The sequence below is a fragment of the Musca domestica genome, unplaced genomic scaffold (genome assembly GCF_030504385.1).
Source record: "Musca domestica strain aabys unplaced genomic scaffold, Musca_domestica.polishedcontigs.V.1.1 5, whole genome shotgun sequence".
Lineage (NCBI taxonomy): Eukaryota > Metazoa > Arthropoda > Insecta > Diptera > Muscidae > Musca > Musca domestica.
Window position 1 is genome coordinate 12,596,847 of NW_026712346.1, and position 21,556 is coordinate 12,618,402.

Genomic DNA, 21,556 nt, shown 5'->3' on the forward strand with positions numbered 1-21,556 from the left:
CTGCTTTCATATTAAATCAAAGGCCATCAGTCTATTTGACTTTGAGACAGCAATTGACAAGTGTTTACATTCATTAGTTTTTCGATAACTCGTTTGTAAATTTAACAGTCGTTGTATACTACTTAGTTTTTTGCCGAATTTCATTATTACACTATGTTATTCCATATATTCTATCATCGAAAGAATTTTTCCTTAAATTTTCGATAGCCTAGAAGAAAAGTAATAACTTAATTCCTGTCAATTAAAAAAATGTGCCATTCTAAAACGTTCTGCTTAACATCCAGTATCACAAAAGTATCAATGGTTTTAGACTTAATTTAATTTTATCCATTTGTGGCGCTGAAAGGCATGCTATTAGTACTTAAACTATTTTTAAGTGGGTTGATTTTGTTTTGTAACGACGAAACATATCAAGTTTTACCTAATACAAAAATTTAATTGATTGGATCTTGTTGAGCGAAGGAAACCGTATATATGGGGTCGACAGACGGAAGTGTTTTTTACTAAATTGAAAAACTTCTTACACAAAACTTTATATATACGTCATCTCTTATGTCATGTTTATGTTGAAGCTTTTTGTAGGGTTAACCTACTTTAAGAGGATTTATTCGAAGTATAAGTAATGAATATGATATTTATAATCCCAATCCAACGGGTTAACCCCTTTGTATGAAAACGTACAGTTACCCTTATATTTTTATTAAATACATTAAAACACATAATTGTACATACCTGAACTGTCATTGCCATTTTCAGGGCTGCCGCTGGAGTACATTGTGGCCAATTTTCCATCGAGTATAAATCTGAACCAACCGTTAGATCCATTTGAAAGTTCCAAAGCTGCTGAATCGGACCAAACGTATAGACAGTCGCGTCCTCGACAAATACTCCATTCATGCCAGTGATAAGCTTTCCCTTGTAAAATTTCTTTAGCATCTTCCATAGCATCTTCTGGATGTAAATACAAAATTTAAATGAAATATGTTTATCGAACTTTAGATCACTGATTTATAATAATCGGGAATTTGTTGTTCATTTTTCAGAAAAATATAAATCAAAATACCTCATGCTCGATAGGTCTTTCAATTCATTTAAAAATAAATAAGTCGAAAAAGTGATAAAAAAAATTTGATGAAATTTGTTTACCTGTTTGTGCTTGTTGTCCCGGTGCTCCGGTGGTGGCTGTTGTCTCATCCGAGTTATTGGTAGTTACATTAATAGTAGCCTGTTTAACGCCATCAACTTCATTTTCTGTTTCCACTAAGGATTGTACTTTTGAAAAGACTCCCAATCGAGCAAAATGATCCAAAAACTCGTCTTGAGTCTTGTTCATGAGCTCTTCGATTACTGTAAGTACAACAAGATGGCCGTCATCGTCGTCCTGTAAAAGAAAATTAAGGCAATTCGCATTTGAAAATAAAACATTTTTAACGTTTCAAGGAAAATCAAAAACAAGAAAAAGGCCATGGTTTAAGCAAATTGTTATTTTAGCACAAAATATCAGAAAATTAAAAAAATGAAATGTCAAATAGTTGGTGTTGTAAAAAACGTTGACTTTTAAATTTTCTAAAGAAAGTGCAATAGAAATGTAATTGTTAATTCAGACTTACTTTCTGCTCGCTTATCTACATATTTACACTGGAGTCTTTAGTGTGCCTATGCAAGGAGCTAACGAATATTACATAAATGTATCAAAAGAGATGGTGAAACGTGGACATTTCGTCGTGCCTATACGTTATTTTTCTGCATGAAACCGAATTTTAGTCAATGTTTTTTTTTGTAGTTTTAATTCATTGTCAACGTAGTAATAAAAGGGTCTGTGCCGAGTCCAAGCTTACAAAAGGGATGACAGTGGTATTAACTACCGTAGAATATGAACGAAACGAACAGGGGAGGGCAAAGAAGGAAAAAATGTTATAATTGTTTGTGTTCAATATTGTTTTTTTTTTTCTATCAATATGAAATAGGAATGATTGAACATTTCTGGGCTGTTGAACATGAGACACAATGTCTTTATCAGGTAGCAAATAAAAAATAGTGTTTTTCATTCGTCATGTTTACATTTTTCTAAAATCTCTCGACTGGACAAAAATAATTTTCTGCTATAGACTTTCATTGTTTACCTTTGTCATGTCAACCTCCTACACTCGTTATTATTATCTAAAAACTTCATAGGTATCGAGGTTGAATACAATAGACCAGAGGCATTCGAATAAGATAGCTGCCGTTCCTGTTCCAAAGACCTAAAAATCACGTTTAACCAAATACTATATAAAATATGAAATCCGGTAAGCTGAAATTTTGGACGGTGTGTCTAATAAATGTGACTAGGAGTTGTCATTTGAAGCTTCTATATTTATATATATATATATGCCTCAACCATCACCCCATCATCATCGGAGACAGAAGGTGACATCTAGCTTTAATTTAATTTTTAATTATTCAACATTTCAAATTAACAGTTACTAACATTAGACAAGTAGAAACTACGACATACTAAAAAAAAAACAATATTTGCATTGAAATTATAAAAATTCACTACAAAATTGGAAAAAATTTTGCAGTCCTATTTCCTGACACTAAAGCATTTATGGGTCGTCGTGAAGCACTTTTTCGGACTAAAATACAAAATTGGTAGAAAAAAGTAATCGTATATGGGACTCGAAAACCCTAAGAGTTATTGTTGAGAAGCTTTAACGTGCGATTATTTAATACCGTGGTTAGTGTTTTGGCGAGGTCACTGAAATTTGCATTTTCGAAAATGAGGTTGGATCAACAGTTACGGTGCTATTTCATAAAAAAATTCCAAACCGAGTTTTCTCCCGAATAAATCATCACAAGTGACCATCGAGATCTTTCGATATAACATCTTGCGACTTCTCTTCTTTTGGGACCCCATGAAAGATATGACCAACGCCAGCAGATCAGGCGTATGTCCCTGAATTGTGTCACTAGGCGAATAGACTATCTTGGCAAAATAGTCGGATATCTTAGACTTTACGTCACGAATATTTACGCCCGATCTTAGGAGTCACAAGTTTCATAACAACTTGGACAACTGTTCGTCGCAAATGTTTATCTTTCCTCCGATATACTAGCAAGCTGTGCTTCCGGACTACATCAATTTGTGATATTAACAAGGACAGGGTACGGATAGGAGGCTTTCAATTTCATATTCCAACATTTCTGGCAATGAAGCAACAGATAAATTGACATGACGTGAAGCCGAGTTAATCGATATTGAAGTGGACCACTCTTTGAAGTTACCATCGTGCACACTTCTTCCGAGGGATATATAAGTTTTACTCCGGGAGGTTTCAGCAAAATTTACTAAATTAAAGGGGATGCAATGTCTCGAAGAAAACATCTCCATGGGTAAATCAGACCTAAAGCTTGTGGTTGGAATAATCGCAGGTCACCGTTACATAAGGGCCATGACTTATAAATGGGATGGCGACGACAACGATTGCTGCAGGCACTGTCAAGACAAGGAGGAATCCAAAAGGGTCAAACATTTACTTCGCCATTTTCCAACTTTTTTCGGTGTGAGAAATAGGCTTATGGGTTAGCAAATTATACACGATCTGTCTTCAGTTAGCCAGAAGACTAGATTACAAAACTACTTTTCTTTTCTCTTCTATTTAGGCTGAACCCAGTGGATTTTCGAAATTGTGGCGATTTTTTGGGATATTTTTTTAATTTTGCCATATGAATTTTGTGGAAATTCCATGATAAAGATTAAAAAAAAAAGTTTCATGAAAAATATTGGTGATGAGTGGCAATGTATTGGTGAAACGCTAGTTTAAAAACCATTGTCGATTAACGATTCACTGCACCCATTATTCAACGTTTGATTTGTTGCTTTACAAATTGCTGTAGACTTCTTAAATATTGTTTGTTCATTCGCATTAATATTGTAGTGTTCCCATCTTTTTTAGAGAATAAATGCAGTGAACTTTAAAACCCTTTCCAAGGAACACATATTGTTCCTATATTTTTACGAAAGATGTCTACCAGTAAACTGAAAATTATGATTTCATTTGCTTTGTTAATGGTTTGAGTAAAATACTGGTAGTTGTGTTAGATCAAGACGTAAAAACACATAACTCAGGCTCACAAGCATTAACAAAAATAAGAAACATGTACTCATTTCAAACCTAAAACTATACAAGAGCATGGAAAGGATGTAGGATTGATGCATTCCATTATTTTCAACTGTATATACGCCGATTTCAATATGGCATACAATACATAATGCAAGACACGGACATAAAGTACCCCTGAATACAATTAATTACCCTATATTCAGCCTTAGTTTCAGACGCTGTTATAATGTACCGTGGATCGGAAGCCTGTCCGGCAGCATATCGGAATGGTCTTAACATGCCATTGCATGAAGGATACCAAAGCGTTGGCCAACTGTAGCTAATCTAAATGTATAGTAAGTTTTAAAATAAAACTAATTTTTAAAATTAAATTATACCAAAAACAAATAAAGGATCGATGAACAATGTTTGAGTTTTGATTTTCCTTTGGAAATGAAATGATTTTTAAGTTCCATATTAAGTTATCATCACTAACCTCGTTGTCGAGAACACTGGCCACAACCTCCACTAGAAGTGTTCCTAAATTACAGTTCGAGCTAATTGGAACTATTGCTGCATCCGCTGATAATGTATCGGGTTGAGAATTGCAGAGTCCTTTCAGAACTTGAGGATTTGCATACTGCACCATCTTTTTAATTAGACCCAAGCTGGCGCGGCGAACACTACTTAGCATTGTGCCTTGAAATGTACGACAGAACATTGGCAAAAACAACTTAAGGTAGACTGGAGCCATTTCCGGATCTCCACGTGGCTCGATTGCAGTGTTATCATCGGAACCTTCCTTATTGACGAGGCTATGACCTGCAGCCATCCATTCACCTGGTGATTGTAGTATGGCAGCGACTTCACGATGTCCATCGTCATTACGTTCTCTTGCCTTATCTAAAGGTGTCTTTCCATCTTCGTCGCGCAAATCGGGATATGCACCATATTTTAGGAGTACTTTTGCAATACCAGGACGTCCAAAGCAAGCGGCATAATGCAGGGACGAGCTGCGCTGACCCTTGTTGACGTCGGCTCCTTTTTCGCACAAATATTCAACCATTTCCAACGTACCAAAAGCCGATGCCCAATTCAACAAAGTTTGACCAACATCATCCATACAGTTAACATCAATTCCTCCAGATTCGATAGCTTCCTGTAATGCTTCTGTGTCTTTTGAACGTATGCAATCTATTAATTGACGGTGTGTCCGTTCCACGGTAGAATCACTGCGACGAGTGCGGGAGGCCAATTGACCGCCTTGGCCGCCTGCCGCATTAACCCGGTTTAGAGCTTGCCGGCCTTCAAAAAGGAGTAAAAGTAACAGATCTGCCAATCTCATACAGTCCAACACGCATCTTTCATCTCCTTTTAGAGCTCTCTCAATAGCATCTGGTAATTGAGAGCGCAATAAGTCATGCGTAATTGAAGAAGAGCCACGGCATAGAGTCGACAAGAGTGAAATAGTTGTTGATATTGATTGAGAAGAACGGCTTGTGTCTCCAGATTGGGGTTTTTGAACAGATGCTGTTATAGGAACTGTTACAGCTTCTCCATGACCACCTGAGGTCGTTGGGCCAGCAGCGGTGGGTGTTGTAGCATTCGGTACGTTCAGACTTGTATTGCCAACAGGTCCTGCAGCATTACTTAAGCGCTTAAGTAACTCATTGACTAAACCATACTCAGCCAGAGGAGCGGGATCAACCCACTTGCGCGTAAAACGATCGGCGACAGAAGCGAAACATTTTAATGCTCCATCTGAAACCATTGGATCCTCGTGTTGTAACAGGGTACTCAGGCTTTCCACACAATTTTGAATGCATGGCGTGTTTGGCTCTACTTTGGTGCATAATCGAGAGACAACCGCCATCGAAGAATGGAGAGTATCTTTGTGAACTTGGGAACCACAATCTCGAATAAACGAAAGGACACAGTTTAGGCCGCCTCCATCGAACACAGCGCCAGCTTCCCTCGTACAAATTAATTCCAAGACTTTGATGCATTGTTCCGCTAAATCACGAGACGTCCGGGATGATAGATCGGCAACAACTAAACGATTGCAAATAGCTTTAATAGCTCCATCAATAGCTACGATACGACGTGTACATTCCGCAGACACGTCCAAGTAGTAAGTAATAGCACGAGCGGTAACTTCTAGGACATTTTCCGGTGCCATTTCATCAAGGAAAATTTTGCAAAGTGCTGGCAAAAATGTTCTCGGTGGACAGCTGCAGTAAAAAATAACACAAATTTGAATTATTAAGTCCGCTGCAATTACAGAAAAATAATGACCAACCTTTCGAAACATCTATCCACATTGTCTGACATTAACAAAAGCATACACAATTGTTCCAAAGCAATCAATTGCATATCACGCTCATCGCCCTGTCCCATTGAGAGCCATTCCAAAAGGGTCTCAGGATCAACGTCTCCCATCTGTAACAAGATAAAATAATTGAAAAAAAAAATGTAATTTTTTTATGGATATAATTGAAATGTAATGTAATACGCAGTAAAAAGTTAACGGATTAGATTAAAAGACAGACTAGGATAAGTTCGAATGTAACAGCGTTACCTAAAATTCGACGCACGCAGTCGACGTTTTTCACCACACAAGTGAAACAAATGTATTTATATGAAAGTCACGCTTTCAACGCTTTCAATATGTATGTAAATTTGTGTTAATTTTAGAGCCTTCTTGGAAAATTTAATGTTCTGACTAATCTATTAAATATTTTAAAAATGAATTCGAATATTGCCGCTAGCTTCAGAAATTATTGTCTAACAATTTTTGCAGTCCTGTGTAATTTTTAGGATCCGCGAACTGTTAAAGAGTCGCATACTCCTTTAGAAAAAAGCGGAAATTTCTGAAACCCAAAATTTTTTAGGGAAAGTTAATTTAATTTACCTGAGCGGTATTCGATCTAGCCATAGGTAAAAGTATCAAATTCAATTCTACTGTACTATCCAGTTTTTCTAGGCTCATCGAAAATGAAACAAAAGTAGTTGCTCAAAATCCAGTTCTCTAACAGTGTTACCTAAAATTCGACATAATTGGTCGAGTTCCTTCAACACACAAGTTAATACATGTATTTATATAAGAGTTATAGAAATACGTCGGACGTACAAAATTTACAATTTGACAATTGAATCAATTCTTTCTTGTGTGTGTTGAAAAAAGAAATAATAATACAAAAATGTTTATGTTTGTAATTGTAAAATGTAACAATTTAAAAAAAGTATCAATTTTTACGTTTTACGTTTTAATTTGCTACATTATAAGATATGGACCTGACGTAGTTGGGTAATACGGACGTACAAAATATTTTACCATAGTGGGAAGTTGAATATTTGCTGTTAGAACGTTACCTAAAATTCAACAAAGTGTCTATTGTATTTAATAGAATAGAATATTGTATAAATAGAATTTAAATTTGTGTTTATTTCCGAAGAGACAACATCATTGTTGCGCACATTAAAACAACACGAAATCCGATCAAATTACGTGATTTTTATGAACATTATAATATTATTAAATGGGATTTTCAAAAATTAATAATAAATGATAGCTATTGGGTCAATTATATGGCATGAAATTCTTTCCGGGGTTATCTGAAGTTGTACAAAGAGGTTGCACACAAAGTCGTATCATTTGTGGCCGAAGCCACGGTCGTAACGTGTGCGGTTTGCATTAAAGCTTGTGTTTTAACCTTGTCACTTTTCAAATTTTCTCTTCCTTGTAAATAAAATGACGTGCACTTTTGGAAATAATTCTACAATGCGAGTCTATAGAATTGAAAATGGCGACATAGTTTGTTAATGGGGATTGTATATTAATCTGCTATCCGTTTCTATAATGGTTCAAAATGGACTCAAAGTTGCATGTGATGCAAAAGGCTGTAAAGTTATCAACAATGGTGGCGATATTATTATTACGGGCTATTTAATTGAAGGAATGTTTCGCATGAGTTATTCAAGCAACAAAACAATCGTTTCTCAAAGAAAGATCGAAGAAGGTATTTTTTAAAGAAAACTGCATCAGAAGCTGTTATATAGACAGTATATTCAAATTCACTGTAAGTACGGACGCGTTTTATTTTTCGTTGCTAATGAAAGGTGTTTTTTTTTCACAAGCAAAGCAAAATAAATAATATAAAAGCAAACAGTACGCTATTAAATAATCTCAGGAAATATAATCTAAAAAAAAACCTGCTAAAAAATCCTTTTTATTAAGAATTTTTGCAAAATAGTTTTTTTTTCTACTTTATCCTCTTTTTCCCCAAGCACATAAATCGGTTTGTTATAGTGTTAACAACAACAAGTGTATGTCACTCTCTCATACGGAAGAGAGAAATGTAAGTGAGAACGGGCAAAACGTATACCTTAAGTTGACGTCGACAGATTTCAGATCGACCGCGCCAAAACGCCACGAAAGCTGGTATCTTACAGCTAAACCCCAAAGCCGTTCTAAATCGGCATCGCCGAGAGTTTTTCATGACAAAAACTTGCCAGGTGAGACTACTCCCAACGAAACAACAGAAATGTCATATAAACAAAACAATGTAAACACGCCCAAAATAAATTCTATAAAGGTGCTATCACACGATGCGATTGTACATCAAGAAACTATCGCTTCAAGTAAGCATGCGTCTCTTGAAAAAAACAAGAAGCAAAACATAGTTCCTCCAGGCATGGACCGATATGTCTTAGTAACAAAGCGTAAGGCTAGTTCTAGAACTCCAACCAAGGAACCAAAAGCTAAAACCCTAAAGTCTATAAACAATGACCGCAACAACAGATTCTCAATTCTCGGCTCGAATAACGAGACTGATGAAATGATACAACCGGTTAGATCCCAAAAACCTCCCCCACTATATCTTCGCGAAGAAACCACAAACAATCTTGTGAACAAACTCTCCCAAATATTGGGTAAACCTAATTTTCACGTGGTATCTCTTAAGAGAGGAAATCTCCAAGAGACGAAAATACAAACCTATACTGAGTCGCATTATAAGGACCTAGTTCGTGCTCTGGATTCTGAGAAGAAGAATTATTACACCTATCAGATTAAGAGCTCAAAAGGACTAGTCGTCGTCATTAAAGGCCTTCATAGTTCTACACCCATAGAGGACATAAAAGATGCTCTCGCAGCAGAAGGATTCGAAACAAAGTCTATCATCAACATTTTCAATAAAGATAAAATTCCGCAACCTATGTTTAAAGTAGAACTAACATACGAATCTTCGCAACTAAAGAAAAAGGGACAATTTCATCCAATTTATAGCCTTAGGCTTCTTTGTAATCGCGGTGTGAAAATTGAAGAACCTCAAAAAAGAAAAGGCCAACCTCAATGTACAAACTGCCAAGAGTATGGGCATACCAAAACGTACTGTAAATTGCTATCGGTTTGTGTTACTTGTGGTGACCTCCACAAATCATCGGAATGTCCACATCCCAAAACTGACCCAAGCGTCAAAAAGTGCAGCAATTGCGGTGGAAATCATACTGCAAACTACAGAGGATGTCCTGTATATATCCACTTAACAAAATCTAGCTTAGCCACAAAAAAGCCTACAAGCTACCGGGTACGGGAAAATCCACAATTTAATATCAAAACAGCTGAGTTCCCCGAGCTAAACAAGAGGAATGAAACCACCGCTCCTAATTACAATCTCCCCTCACAGAATATGCAATACTTATATTCTGATACTTTGAGAAATGACTCACCTAACTATAAAAATTCAAATATAGAATCATCTATTGAAAAACTAATCGTCACCATGAATTCTTTTATGACAAGTATGCAAAGCATGATGCAAGATATTGTGAGAAATCAATCTATGATTATGCAAATAGTTTTAAAACAAAAATAGATAAAATTCGAATCTGTTTTTGGAACGCAAACGGCTTAAGCCAACATAAACACGAGGTCGAAAACTTTATTCACTCACTCAACATACACATTTTACTGGTATCTGAAACTCATTTCACTTCTAGAAACTGTTTTAGAATAAACGGTTACAGTACATACGACACTAAACACCCTAGTGGGAGAGCTTGCGGTGGCACCGCGGTGATAATTTCTAATAAAATTCAGCATTACCCCATGCCAGAATATAAGTTTGACCACCTACAAGCTACAACAGTTGCACTATCTTCAACGAATACAGCTATATCTGCAATATATTGTCCTCCGAGACATAGTATAAGCAAAGATGAATTCGCACACTTTTTCTCATCTCTTGGTAGTAGATTCATTGCAGCTGGAGATTATAATGCCAAACACACCTTCTGGGGATCTAGACTTATTACACCCAGAGGTAGACAGCTTTTAAACTCCATTTCGTCCGCTAAACTGGACGTGTTATCTACTGGCCAGCCTACTTACTGGCCTTCAGACCTGCAAAAACGTCCTGACTTAATTGACTTTGCGGTAACAAAGAATATTAAGAGGGAACAAATGTCCGTGGTACCCTCGTTTGACTTGTCGTCAGACCATTCCCCAACTATAATAACATTAAATGATGTTCAACTCGCAACTTCCCCGGATTATCTACCAAATAAATATACAAACTGGATGAAGTACAAAAAATATGTCAGTACACATGTGAATTCTAACACTCCTCTAAAGTCCGGAGAAGAAATTGACAATGCAGTTAAAATATTTACTTCGATAGTCAACACCGCTGTCAATGTTGCCACTCCCACTAAATTTTCAAAACTAGAAAATAATTCCCATAATCCATCGACCATTCGAAAACTCGTGTCTGATAAAAGGAAGGCCAGAAGAGAATGGCAGAAGCACCGATCACCTAGGTTTCGGGAAAAACTAAAAGAATGTGAAAAACTCTTACAACAAGCACTCAGATTAAATGAAGAGCGAAACCTAAAAATATTCCTAAATAACCTGGATCCCACAGAGAGAACTGACTACAGCTTATGGAAAGCCACAAAAAACTTGAGAAGACCTATCGCCCACGAATCTCCAATTCGCCTAGAAAATGGGACTTGGGCAAGATCTACAGAAGAAAAAGTAAACGCATTTGCCGAACATCTTGAATCTGTATTTACCCCAAATCCCGGACCATCGACAGTTGTTCAACCTTTAATTGACGACATTGTTCCGAATCCAATACGATTTTCTCTAAAAGAAATCGAAAGTTCTATAGCCTCGATAAAACTAAAAAAATCCCCGGGTAAAGATAGAATTACTCCAAACATGCTCAAGAAATTACCAACACCGGCCGTTAAATTATTGTTATTTATATTTAACAGCATTCTTCGAGTAGGGTACTTCCCGTCTGTATGGAAAGAATCTGAAATAGTAATGATTCCGAAACCTGGAAAAGATCCAACGCAGGTAAAATCGTATAGACCCATCAGTCTTCTATCTATACTCTCAAAGCTGTTCGAAACAACTTTACTAAGGAAGTTAACTCCCCATATTACAAATAGCAGTATTATCCCCGACCACCAATTCGGCTTCCGTAAGAACCACAGTACTATTGAGCAAGTGCACCGCATAGTCACAAACATTAGAATGGCATTCGAAAGGAAGGAGTACTGCTCGGCGCTATTTATAGACATTTCCCAAGCGTTTGACAGAGTCTGGCATCTTGGAATTCTATACAAAATTTGTGAAACTCTACCTAAAAACACTCATAAACTTTTTTGTAGTTATTTGTCAAATCGTACGTTTGTTGTTAAATCGAAAGACATACTTTCAAATTCGAGAAAAATATTGGCTGGCGTCCCACAGGGTAGTATCTTAGGACCAATTCTGTACGTGTTATTTACTGCCGATATGCCCACAACCAATGAAACTCTAACCTCAACGTTTGCTGATGATACTGCTTTCATTAGCATACACAAGGATCCTCTGATTGCGTCGGAAAAACTACAATACCATGTATATCTTCTCGAAAATTGGCTGACAAAATGGAGAATATCAGTAAATGCCAGCAAGTGCATACATGTTACTTTTGCTCTAAGACGTGAACTTTGCCCCACGATAAAAATCTTTAATACTCAAGTTCCACAGAAAGATACCGTAAAATATCTCGGAATGCACCTGGACCGAAGACTTACATGGAAGCAACACATCGATGCAAAAATCACACAAATTAAACTAAAAAAGGCCAATCTTGAGTGGTTAATTGGTATACGTTCTTCTATTAAATTAGAATATAAAGTCCTATTATATAAGACTATAATAAAGCCAATTTGGACGTATGGCATACAGCTCTGGGGTACAGCTAGTGCCTCTAACGTAAGTAAACTACAAAGAAGACAGTCGAATATTCTTCGATCTATTACAGGTGCACCATGGTACATAAGGAACGCAAACATCCACAAGGACCTAAATATACTTACTGTTGAAGAAGAAATAAAGAAGCTTTGCCGCAGGTACTTAAACAAACTATCCGAGCACCCAAATAACTTGGCCCGCCAACTCCTACTATTCGGAGGCCACGATAGACTGCGCAGACGTGACACTCTTTCTATCATATAGTTTATTTTTTTTGTCTTACGCTCTCATTATTTTCAGCTCTTGTCTGGCCAATTGAACGTCGCCCACTTTTATACTTCTACAGGTAGTAGTATGCTAAATTGGAAGCTGCTTCTGTGAAGAAATCGAAAAGACTATTACTGTAGTCCGCGGGAAGATTAGTGAAGAAATCGATAAGACTATTACTGTAGTCCGCGGGATGATTAGATATAACTGTATCTAAACAAAGCAACATTATATCCGTAAGACTATTTCTGTAGTCCGCGATTCACTTAGATATATCTGTATCTAAAAAAACTAAACTAATCTTAACTACCTATCCAATCAATTCACGGATATAACTGTATCCACAAGCCCACAAAATAACACACATCTATATTATAAAAAAAAAAAAACAATAATAATTAAAGCATGAAAAAAATATGGGGTGATTGTATTGACAACCTCCCTATAAAAATATTAGTATATAAGATATGAAACCTTATTGTTATTTTCATTAAATATATGAAAGATTCAATAAATTAAACAATAAGAAAAAAAAAAAAAAAAAAAAAAAAAAAAAAAAAAAGAAGCTGTTATTGGAGTAAATTGTGGAGTCAAGTAAAGAAAATTGTAATACTTGCTTGAAAGGAAAAAATAACGATAATAGAACTAGAGCTAATGGCAAATTGGATTTAATTCACACCGACCTCGGTGGTCCAACGAATACAGACTCAATATTGGTTCTAAATATATACTAACTTTTATAGATGATTACCTGGGGAAAGTTTTTATATACTTTCTAAAACGCAAGTCTGAAGCATGGTAGAATTAAGAAGGTATAGTCAAGAAGGATTAAATCCGTGAGAAGGGATAACGGAACTGAATACTGTAATAAAAGAATGAGACCCACACCGGGCTTAACAATAGACTATACTAATTATTCTGTTGCTAGATCTAAATATACTTTAGAGTCTCGTAGACTGCACAATCGTTACCTCAACAAGATTAAAAATAATTTTAAACCAATCCTACATCTTTTTATGATTTTGTTAACCTAAAACGAAAAGTTTCCCCAAAGCCCTCAGTATTGAAATATAACAATAAAGAATTTGTCACAGGCACAGATATTGCTGAATGTTTCGCAGATTTTTTTTTTGCCACAACCTATTCCAGTACATCTTTCCAAATTAAAGATTCGTATCCTTATAAGTTATCACAGGCTGATCAAATTTGTATGCCTTTTCTACAACGTCTACCGGTGTTCAATGGTCTGCGTAGTTTAAAATCGATTAAATGTTCAGGCCCGGATGGCATACTTAATATGATTCTTAAATATTGTTCAGAAACATTGGCACTTCCTTTAACTATAGTGTTTAATTATTCACTTAAATTTGGTCACTTTCCTACTTGCTAAAAAAATCTTATGTTATACCTTTACATAAGTCTGACTGTCTTACTAATGTGTCAAATTATAGAGGAATTGCAAAACTAAGTGACATTCCAAAATTGTTCGAACATTTAATTAATGCAGTAACAAATCTTATACCATTTACGTCAACAGTAATAAAAGGATTTGTTCAGCGTAAACAAACTGATACAATTTATACTGATTTTAGTGAAGCTTTTGATAGGGTTAACCATGAACTCCTAATATATAAATTAAATTATATGGGTTTCAACACAAACTTAGTCAAATGGATATCATCTTACAACATAGGTCGCAATAAGTTTTGTTTGAAGGGTATCTATCCAAAACGATTAACGTTCCATCGGATGTTCCGCAAGGAAGTCACCTTGGACCGGTCCTCTTTCTTTTATTTATCACCGATTTACCTAATTCTATAAATTACTCGAAATTGTTAATGTACGCAGATGATGTTAAATTATACATTTCCCATAATTGTGATAAACAAGCTAGTTTACTTCAAAACGGATAGCCTTTTTAAATGGTGCAGGTTAAATTTTATGGATTTAAATTTAAGCAAATGTAAGCACATGTGCTTCTCCAGATCTTCTTCTCTGATATTGCAATATAATATAATGACGGTCATTCATTATCAACTGTAGATTCATTTGTCGATCTCGGCCTCATGATGGATCCAAAATAAAATTTTAAAAGCAATGTAATAACAATGATAAATAAAGCAAATTGTGTTTTAGGTTTTGTTAAACGATGGACCAACGAATTTTCTGATCCATATATACGTCTCTTGTTAGACCTATATTAGAATACGGTTCTGTTGTATGCAATATGCAATATACTCAGATAAAATACAATCCGTGCAAAAACAATTTCTGCTATCTGCCTTACGAGGTTTACATTGGAATAGTGATTTTGTTTTGCCTTTTTATGCTAGCAGGCTAGTATTAATTAGATTGCCTACACTTAAAAGCAGACGTATTATGTTGGTACTGAAAATATTAAATATTCAGATTTCCCAATGTCATATATTAGAATTAATGTTCCTGATACTGATTTATGCCAGGTGCAAAATTGGAAAATGTTGGTCCAGTCCATCGTTTGTCCCTAAAAGAATACTTTAGTAGGTGACACCAAAAAAAGGATCAATTCCTTTTTACAAAACCAAAATAATCATTATTTTATAAGCCTCTTTCAACAATTTTTTTTTACTAAACAATAATATAATACTAATACTCTTTCACTTACCTTTACGCTTTACTCCTCTCCTTTTCACAGTAGACCACGTTACAGTAAAAATCTACCACGATTTTTTGTTTGACCTGAAAAAGGACACATGTTTCAATGAATAACCTGCGAGATTTAGAACGATTATTGTACAATAAAAGGTTAGAATACTTGAAAATAAGGAGGGATTGAAAGGATATATATTGCAACAAATATCAGAAAATTAAGAGGAATTCAATTAAATCAGAACCCTTACGAATCTAAAATGAAAAATAAAACAGTAAATACAGGTCGAAATTCGATAACCACTCGAAAAAAAAAATAAATGCTTATAATGGGAATTTATGTGAAGTATGAAGCTTTTTTTAACGCGTTTTATGGATTTAGTGCAGTGATAATTTGGAATCAAAGGCAACTTATATATGATTGGAGTTTCGTCAAATTTGATGGAGGCATTTGTACCTCTCTTTCCAAATAACATTGCAATTGGCTGCATGATATGATTTCGAGAAGGATTATATTAAAAAATAAACATGTATCGAAGCAATAGAATGGGAACCAATTTTTACCAAATGGAGAAATTCTGTTCAATTTGCAAAAATCCATCAAATTTGGGCTCAATTAATATTTGGTGGAAAAAACGTGAAATCGGATAATATGTTTGAAAGCTATATCCGAATCCGGACCGATCTCGCTAAAATTTTGGCAGAGATATTTCTGAGCAGTATGAGATATCTGGTACAACATTTCATTGTTAGAGAGTGCATGTTACGAAAGTGAGGGACTTAAATACCAACTCGAATGAAACATATGTATGGACCGATTTTCACTAAATTTTATGTACTTGCTTCTGAATTCGATCCGATGTGTCGAAATACATCCTATTTAGATGACTACTAAGCATATGGGGTACAACAAAAATGAAATCGGACGAAGATATATATTTAAGCTAGTCATGTATAGAAGTTTTTGGAACAGTCCATGATCCTATGGGCTAGGTTACTGTGCAAATTACAAATAAATAAATAAATCTAAGTTTGGACATATTCTCACTATTTTCAATAGGGTCCGCCCTAGGGCCAAACAAATAATCTGTGGATAAATTCATCTCAATCGACATTAAATGCGACCTGAACTTTGTTTACAAATATACATGGACAGACCGACGGACATGCATTGATCAACTCAGAATGTGATTTCTTGAAGATCATAATACTCAGTATAGACACAAAACATGTGATTTGTTCCCAAACCTGCAAGAATCTACTAGTTTTGCAATTTTTTGATTAATAAAGGGAAAATCGGTTATGGTAGTAAAAACTTTTACATTCTTGCAGTTCTGGAACAGACCAATGATTCGAATGCTGAGGTTATTTCACAAAATTAAAGTGACGATCGAAAAACGAAGATGTGCGTGACGTCTGTCCGGCGTGTGATGCAGGCCCGCACAATACGCTGCACCTCTTTAATTTCACAGCCAAACCTACCCAGAATGAAACACATACATGTACTACTGCTACAATAACAACAACAAAACATGTGATTTGTTCCCGAACCTTCAAGAATCTACTAGTTTTGCAATTTTTTCGATGTAATAAAGGGAAAATCGGTTATTATAGTAAAAACTTTTACTTTCTTGCAGTTCTGGAACAGACCAATGATTGGAATGCTGCTGTTATTCCACAAAACAAAAGTGAAGAAAAACTATATTGTTTTATCCCAACATGTATTGCCCGTTACTGTCGAAAAATTATTTTTTGCTGACAGCGTTACCTGAAGTTCGACGTACTCGGTCGACATTTTTCAAAACATAAGTTAAACACATTCACATGAATTTTACAGAAATATGTAGGGCGTACCATGTTTCAAAGTTGAACAATTTCAAAATTGACAATTGAATATTTTTTGTGTTAAAAATAGAAACAAATAATACAAACAAATGTGAAATAATTGGTTGAATTTTAAAAATGATTTTTACAATGTTATTAGTTGGTAAATTTTAAGACCTTAAATTAGGGACCTTGAGTATTTGGGTAATTTCTTGCCAAAATTTAACTGTGGCTGCAAATACTTAATAATAATTGCAGTGAATAACTAAGGTCAGTTTCATTGGATGATGGTTTTTTCTTTTAACACTAAAGTAATACATACTTGCTCTGTTCCAGAACCTGCAAGAATCTACCAGTTTTGCAATTTTTGCGATATCGTAAAGGAAAAATCGGTTATCGTAGTAAAAACTTTTACATCCTTGCAGTTCTGGAACAGACAACAAATATATTTAGAAATGTGGTGCTGCTTTTTCCTTACCGCGGAAAAAGGTTCCGCACAATCGGCGTGTTTTTCTAAAGTATAATAGCGTTTTTCGGTTATCATGGAAAAATTTCCACACTCCACTGAATTGAAGTTTTATATTTTACATTTTAAAAAAAGCAACTAAGTTCGGCCGAACTTTTAACTCCCTCCACTATTTGGAAAGAAATTGAAAAAAAATCGTCGAAAATGAATGAAATGAAAATAGTTACATGGGCCTATACGAACCGGAGAACCTGCATAAGTAATTTTTTATCATGGCCTGTAGTATCGATTCCGAACTTCAAATACGAAATTTGAAAGAATTCCGGTGGATAAAGTCGCTTATATCATCAAAATATCGAATAAAGGGAGGTTACATTGTATGTGTGATATACGGAGACCTGCATAGACAATTTTCAGTAATAGACTGTTGTATCCATTACTAATTTCAAATACGAAATTTGAACGGTGAATAATGTTTCTAAAATCATAAAAATACCGAATATTGGGAGGTACCGTAATATAGGCGCTATTCAGAGACGTGGATCTGCCTAAGGAAATTTTAGTCATAGGTTGTAGTACCCATTTAAATCTTCCAATATGAAATTCAAAACAATTTCGGTTAATAATGTCGCTAAAATCGTCAAAATACGGAATATTGAGAAGTACTGTTATATTGGGGAGATACGAAAACGTAGACAACGAACTGAACCCGCCTACTGACAAAATGCACATGTGTGCAAAATTTTAGCCTTCTATCTCAAATCGCTCGAAAGATAGCGTGATTACAACAGACAGACAGACATCGCTAAATCGACTTAGAATTTTAGGCTGATAAAATATACAGGCTGAGATGAAAAAACTGCAAACAACTTCAGACTGCTGTCATTTCTAAGCCACTCGTCCGACAGTTGTCAAAATTATTCCAGTGACAACTCATTATATTGTTTACAAGCGTAAAAAAGCATTTTGGTGAGAAAAAAAATTATTTCTGATGAAATTCAAGAGTGATAGTATGATTTCTTTATATTTGGATGGAAAACCGCAATTGGCTATTGTTAGAGCATTCTAGCATTTATATGTGAATAAATCGTTTGTGTCTCGTACCATCCCTCGTTACCGCGAAACTGGTAGCGTAGCCCGACGTCAAGGAAGTGGACGGAAGAAAACAGCAACATCAGCAGAAATAATTCGAAAAGTAAAGAAGCGACTTGATCGAAACCCGCGTCGAAAAATGGCTCGGAAGCTGAACATATCGCAATATTCCATTCGGCAAATATTGAAAAATGAGCTCGGGATAAAGCCACTAAAATTGTGCAAGAACTTACACCGCAACAGAAAGAAAGTAGACTCAAAAGAGCTGTTTCGCTTGGGCGAGAGTGGTGAACTGCCGAATTTGGTTTTCTCCGATGAGAAAACATTCGTTGTCCAGCAATTTGTAAACAAACAAAATAATCGTGTTTACTTGCCGAATATTATCGCGAAAATATTCTGGAGGGTGCATTAGAGCCTTGGGCACGCAAATATTTTGGCCGCAGCCCTTGGACATTCCAACAGGACTCGCAACATCCCACTCATTCATATCCAGCGCACAATGGTCACCAAAATCTCCGGGTACCAATCCGTCGGACTATTGTGTCTGTAGTATTTTGGAAAGCAAGGTTGGCACTAAAAACTACCAAAGTGTCGATCACCCCAAGCAAGCGTTTCGCCGGGAATGGGCCAAAAAACCGCAGAGCAACATTCGGGTAGCGTGTGACGGTTTCATTGGCCGTTTGAAGACCATAATTCGTGCCAAAGGTGACCAATTCAAACAAATCTAAACTTCTTCTAAATTTTGATGCAATTTTTCTGATTTCAATAAAATTTAAAAAAAATGTAAAAATTATGGAGTTTGACTTTGTTGCAGTTTTTTTATTCCACCCTGTATGTGTATTTTGTGGGGCTGACATACATATTTCGAGTAGTTATAAATGGAATCCTCCATAGCATGGTGGAGGTTATAAAAAGGAAATTAAGTATTATTTGTATGACCAAATCGTTTACGCAAGTCAAAAATTATCTTGAATCAAACTTGTATATTACTACCAGCACAGTCAAAACTTAATTTTAAACATTTTTGATATCACGAAGTGATTGAGTTTAATATTGCACAAAAACAAAAAAAAAAAAGTACAGAATTAACAAATGAATAAGGGAGCGGAAAGAAAACAATTATATTGTCTTTCCATTGTTGGTTTTGCGTTACAAAAGCAAATTTAATACATGAATTCTGTTCTATAATACATGTTATATTGTCCCTATTTTTTTTACTAAATAATTTAAACTTCACTTTTTCATATCTCTTCACAAACAATTTATTGACGAACTGTATTTAAGTACCGCATACTACACATTGACAACAACAAATTAATGAGAAAAATGAATACAACGTTGACGTGTACGCAATAATTAACAAAAAATCATAACAGCGCTGAAAAGAAAGAAAACAACGACGAAATTACTATTTGTATTGTATGCATGTATGAGCATCGATATCTTGGTGGTGGTGTCCAACGGAATAAATTCCCTGACACCGCCTTTGGAGAATCGAAAATTCAAATGTCTGTGATAACTATTCTGATGATGTGATATATTTATATAGGTATGTATCCATATAAATACATATAAACTTACAAAGAAAATACAACGATATTAAAAATTGCGCAATATAGGAAAGCTGTGAAAATCCATTGACTGTGAATCTGTCCTCAATGTGCGCCGTCTGCCTTCATTGTCACAAGGCATGGGTCGATATAATCTCCCGTGTGCCCTTCCTTTTAACTGTTGATTCGCGTCTATTGATTATCATCCGTGGTATAGCTAGGCATAATGGCTACTAGCGAAACAAAAAAAACTTTCTACAAAGGGCAACCTAGCAACCTACAAAACCAAAGAATAAAAAACATGACAGCAAACTAACAACTTAGAGGGTAACAGGCAGACAGACAGATACACCAAACAACACGAACACAAACATCAGACCAACCATAAGAAAGCGTACAAAATGCAAATGGTTGTTTTCGTCGTCGCACGAACGGCCATCGGTCAAAGAGGACGGGGCATCTTACCTTATGGCTCATACAATTTTTTTATTTTTTCATCAATAATCTTAATAATAGTAATTGTTTATTAACAAAATTGCAGCGTATTCACTGCTAGTGGTGACAATCGAATTAACTTGTTGTGTAATTAAGGTATACATTTTTGAACATCAATTTCTTTATACGAACGATTCCTCTTTCAATGAAAAGCGAACGGTATCCATCAATAAGTCACAAAAAAACTATGGATACTAAAGTCATTTCAGATGTCTGTAATTTGTACAATTACCAAACATTCCATAGTAGCAACTTACCTATTGTTTTATTTTATTGAAACATTTTTCTTGTTAATTTTTTACCTATTCCCCAATCGCAATAACGCAAAAAAGGAAATGTGTAATGCTTATTTTTTTTTCTTTTGTGGTTGTCCCTTGGCCCACAATTTTGCAGATATGGTTACTTTTTTCTTGCTACAAATTCTTTCTTTCTTCAAGAAGCTATTGATTTTTCTGGAATCAGAGTGTTGCACACGTTTTTCTTTTCCCCTTTTCTTTATACTTTAAGCAAAAGAAATTTCACAAAATTTCAAATTGGAAAAAATTTTCTAAGATCACAAAAATTCTTTATTCACTGCAACGTTGCTCGTGACAGTAGCAATGCAACCACAGTTGTTTCTTTACGGTTCAAAATACGGTTCACAGTGCATGAAATGAATTGTGAGGCACAAGGTACACTTATCAGTTAGACGATTTTATTGTAACTTTTTTGCCTACATACTGTTAAAAATATATAACGTTTACATCGTTAAGGTAGGAATACATAAACGCTTATTTGGCTGGCTTAAGTCGTCGGCTGGCTTCTTTCATTATCCCGCTGTTTAATTGATTTTAAAAATGAGGAAATATATTGAATAAATGAAAACAACTTATATTTGTATTTGTCATACAACATAATC

The 21,556-nt window shown here is 35.3% G+C and overlaps 1 protein-coding gene across 5 annotated transcripts in view; it reads right to left on the reverse strand.

Annotated features, from left to right (window-relative positions):
- The window catches only part of LOC101889289 (E3 ubiquitin-protein ligase Ufd4), a 33,772-nt gene extending 12,502 nt beyond the window's left edge, over positions 1-21,270 (reverse strand). For 2 of the 5 annotated variants that reach the window (XM_059128366.1, XM_011291963.3), the window contains exons 1-6: positions 20,916-21,269; positions 15,248-15,321; positions 6,385-6,524; positions 4,582-6,316; positions 1,147-1,381; positions 733-951 (exon numbers count right to left, since the gene is read on the reverse strand). In XM_059128366.1, the coding sequence (XP_058984349.1) occupies positions 733-951; positions 1,147-1,381; positions 4,582-6,316; positions 6,385-6,524 (2,329 nt within the window). In that variant the 5' untranslated portion in view covers positions 15,248-15,321; positions 20,916-21,269. Of the gene's footprint in view, positions 1-732; positions 952-1,146; positions 1,382-4,298; positions 4,431-4,581; positions 6,317-6,384; positions 6,525-15,247; positions 15,322-20,915 lie in introns of all 5 variants that reach the window. The other 3 variants (XM_005177982.4, XM_011291961.3, XM_011291962.3) reach the window with 3 other exon arrangements.
- Positions 21,271-21,556: the final 286 nt, after the last annotated feature.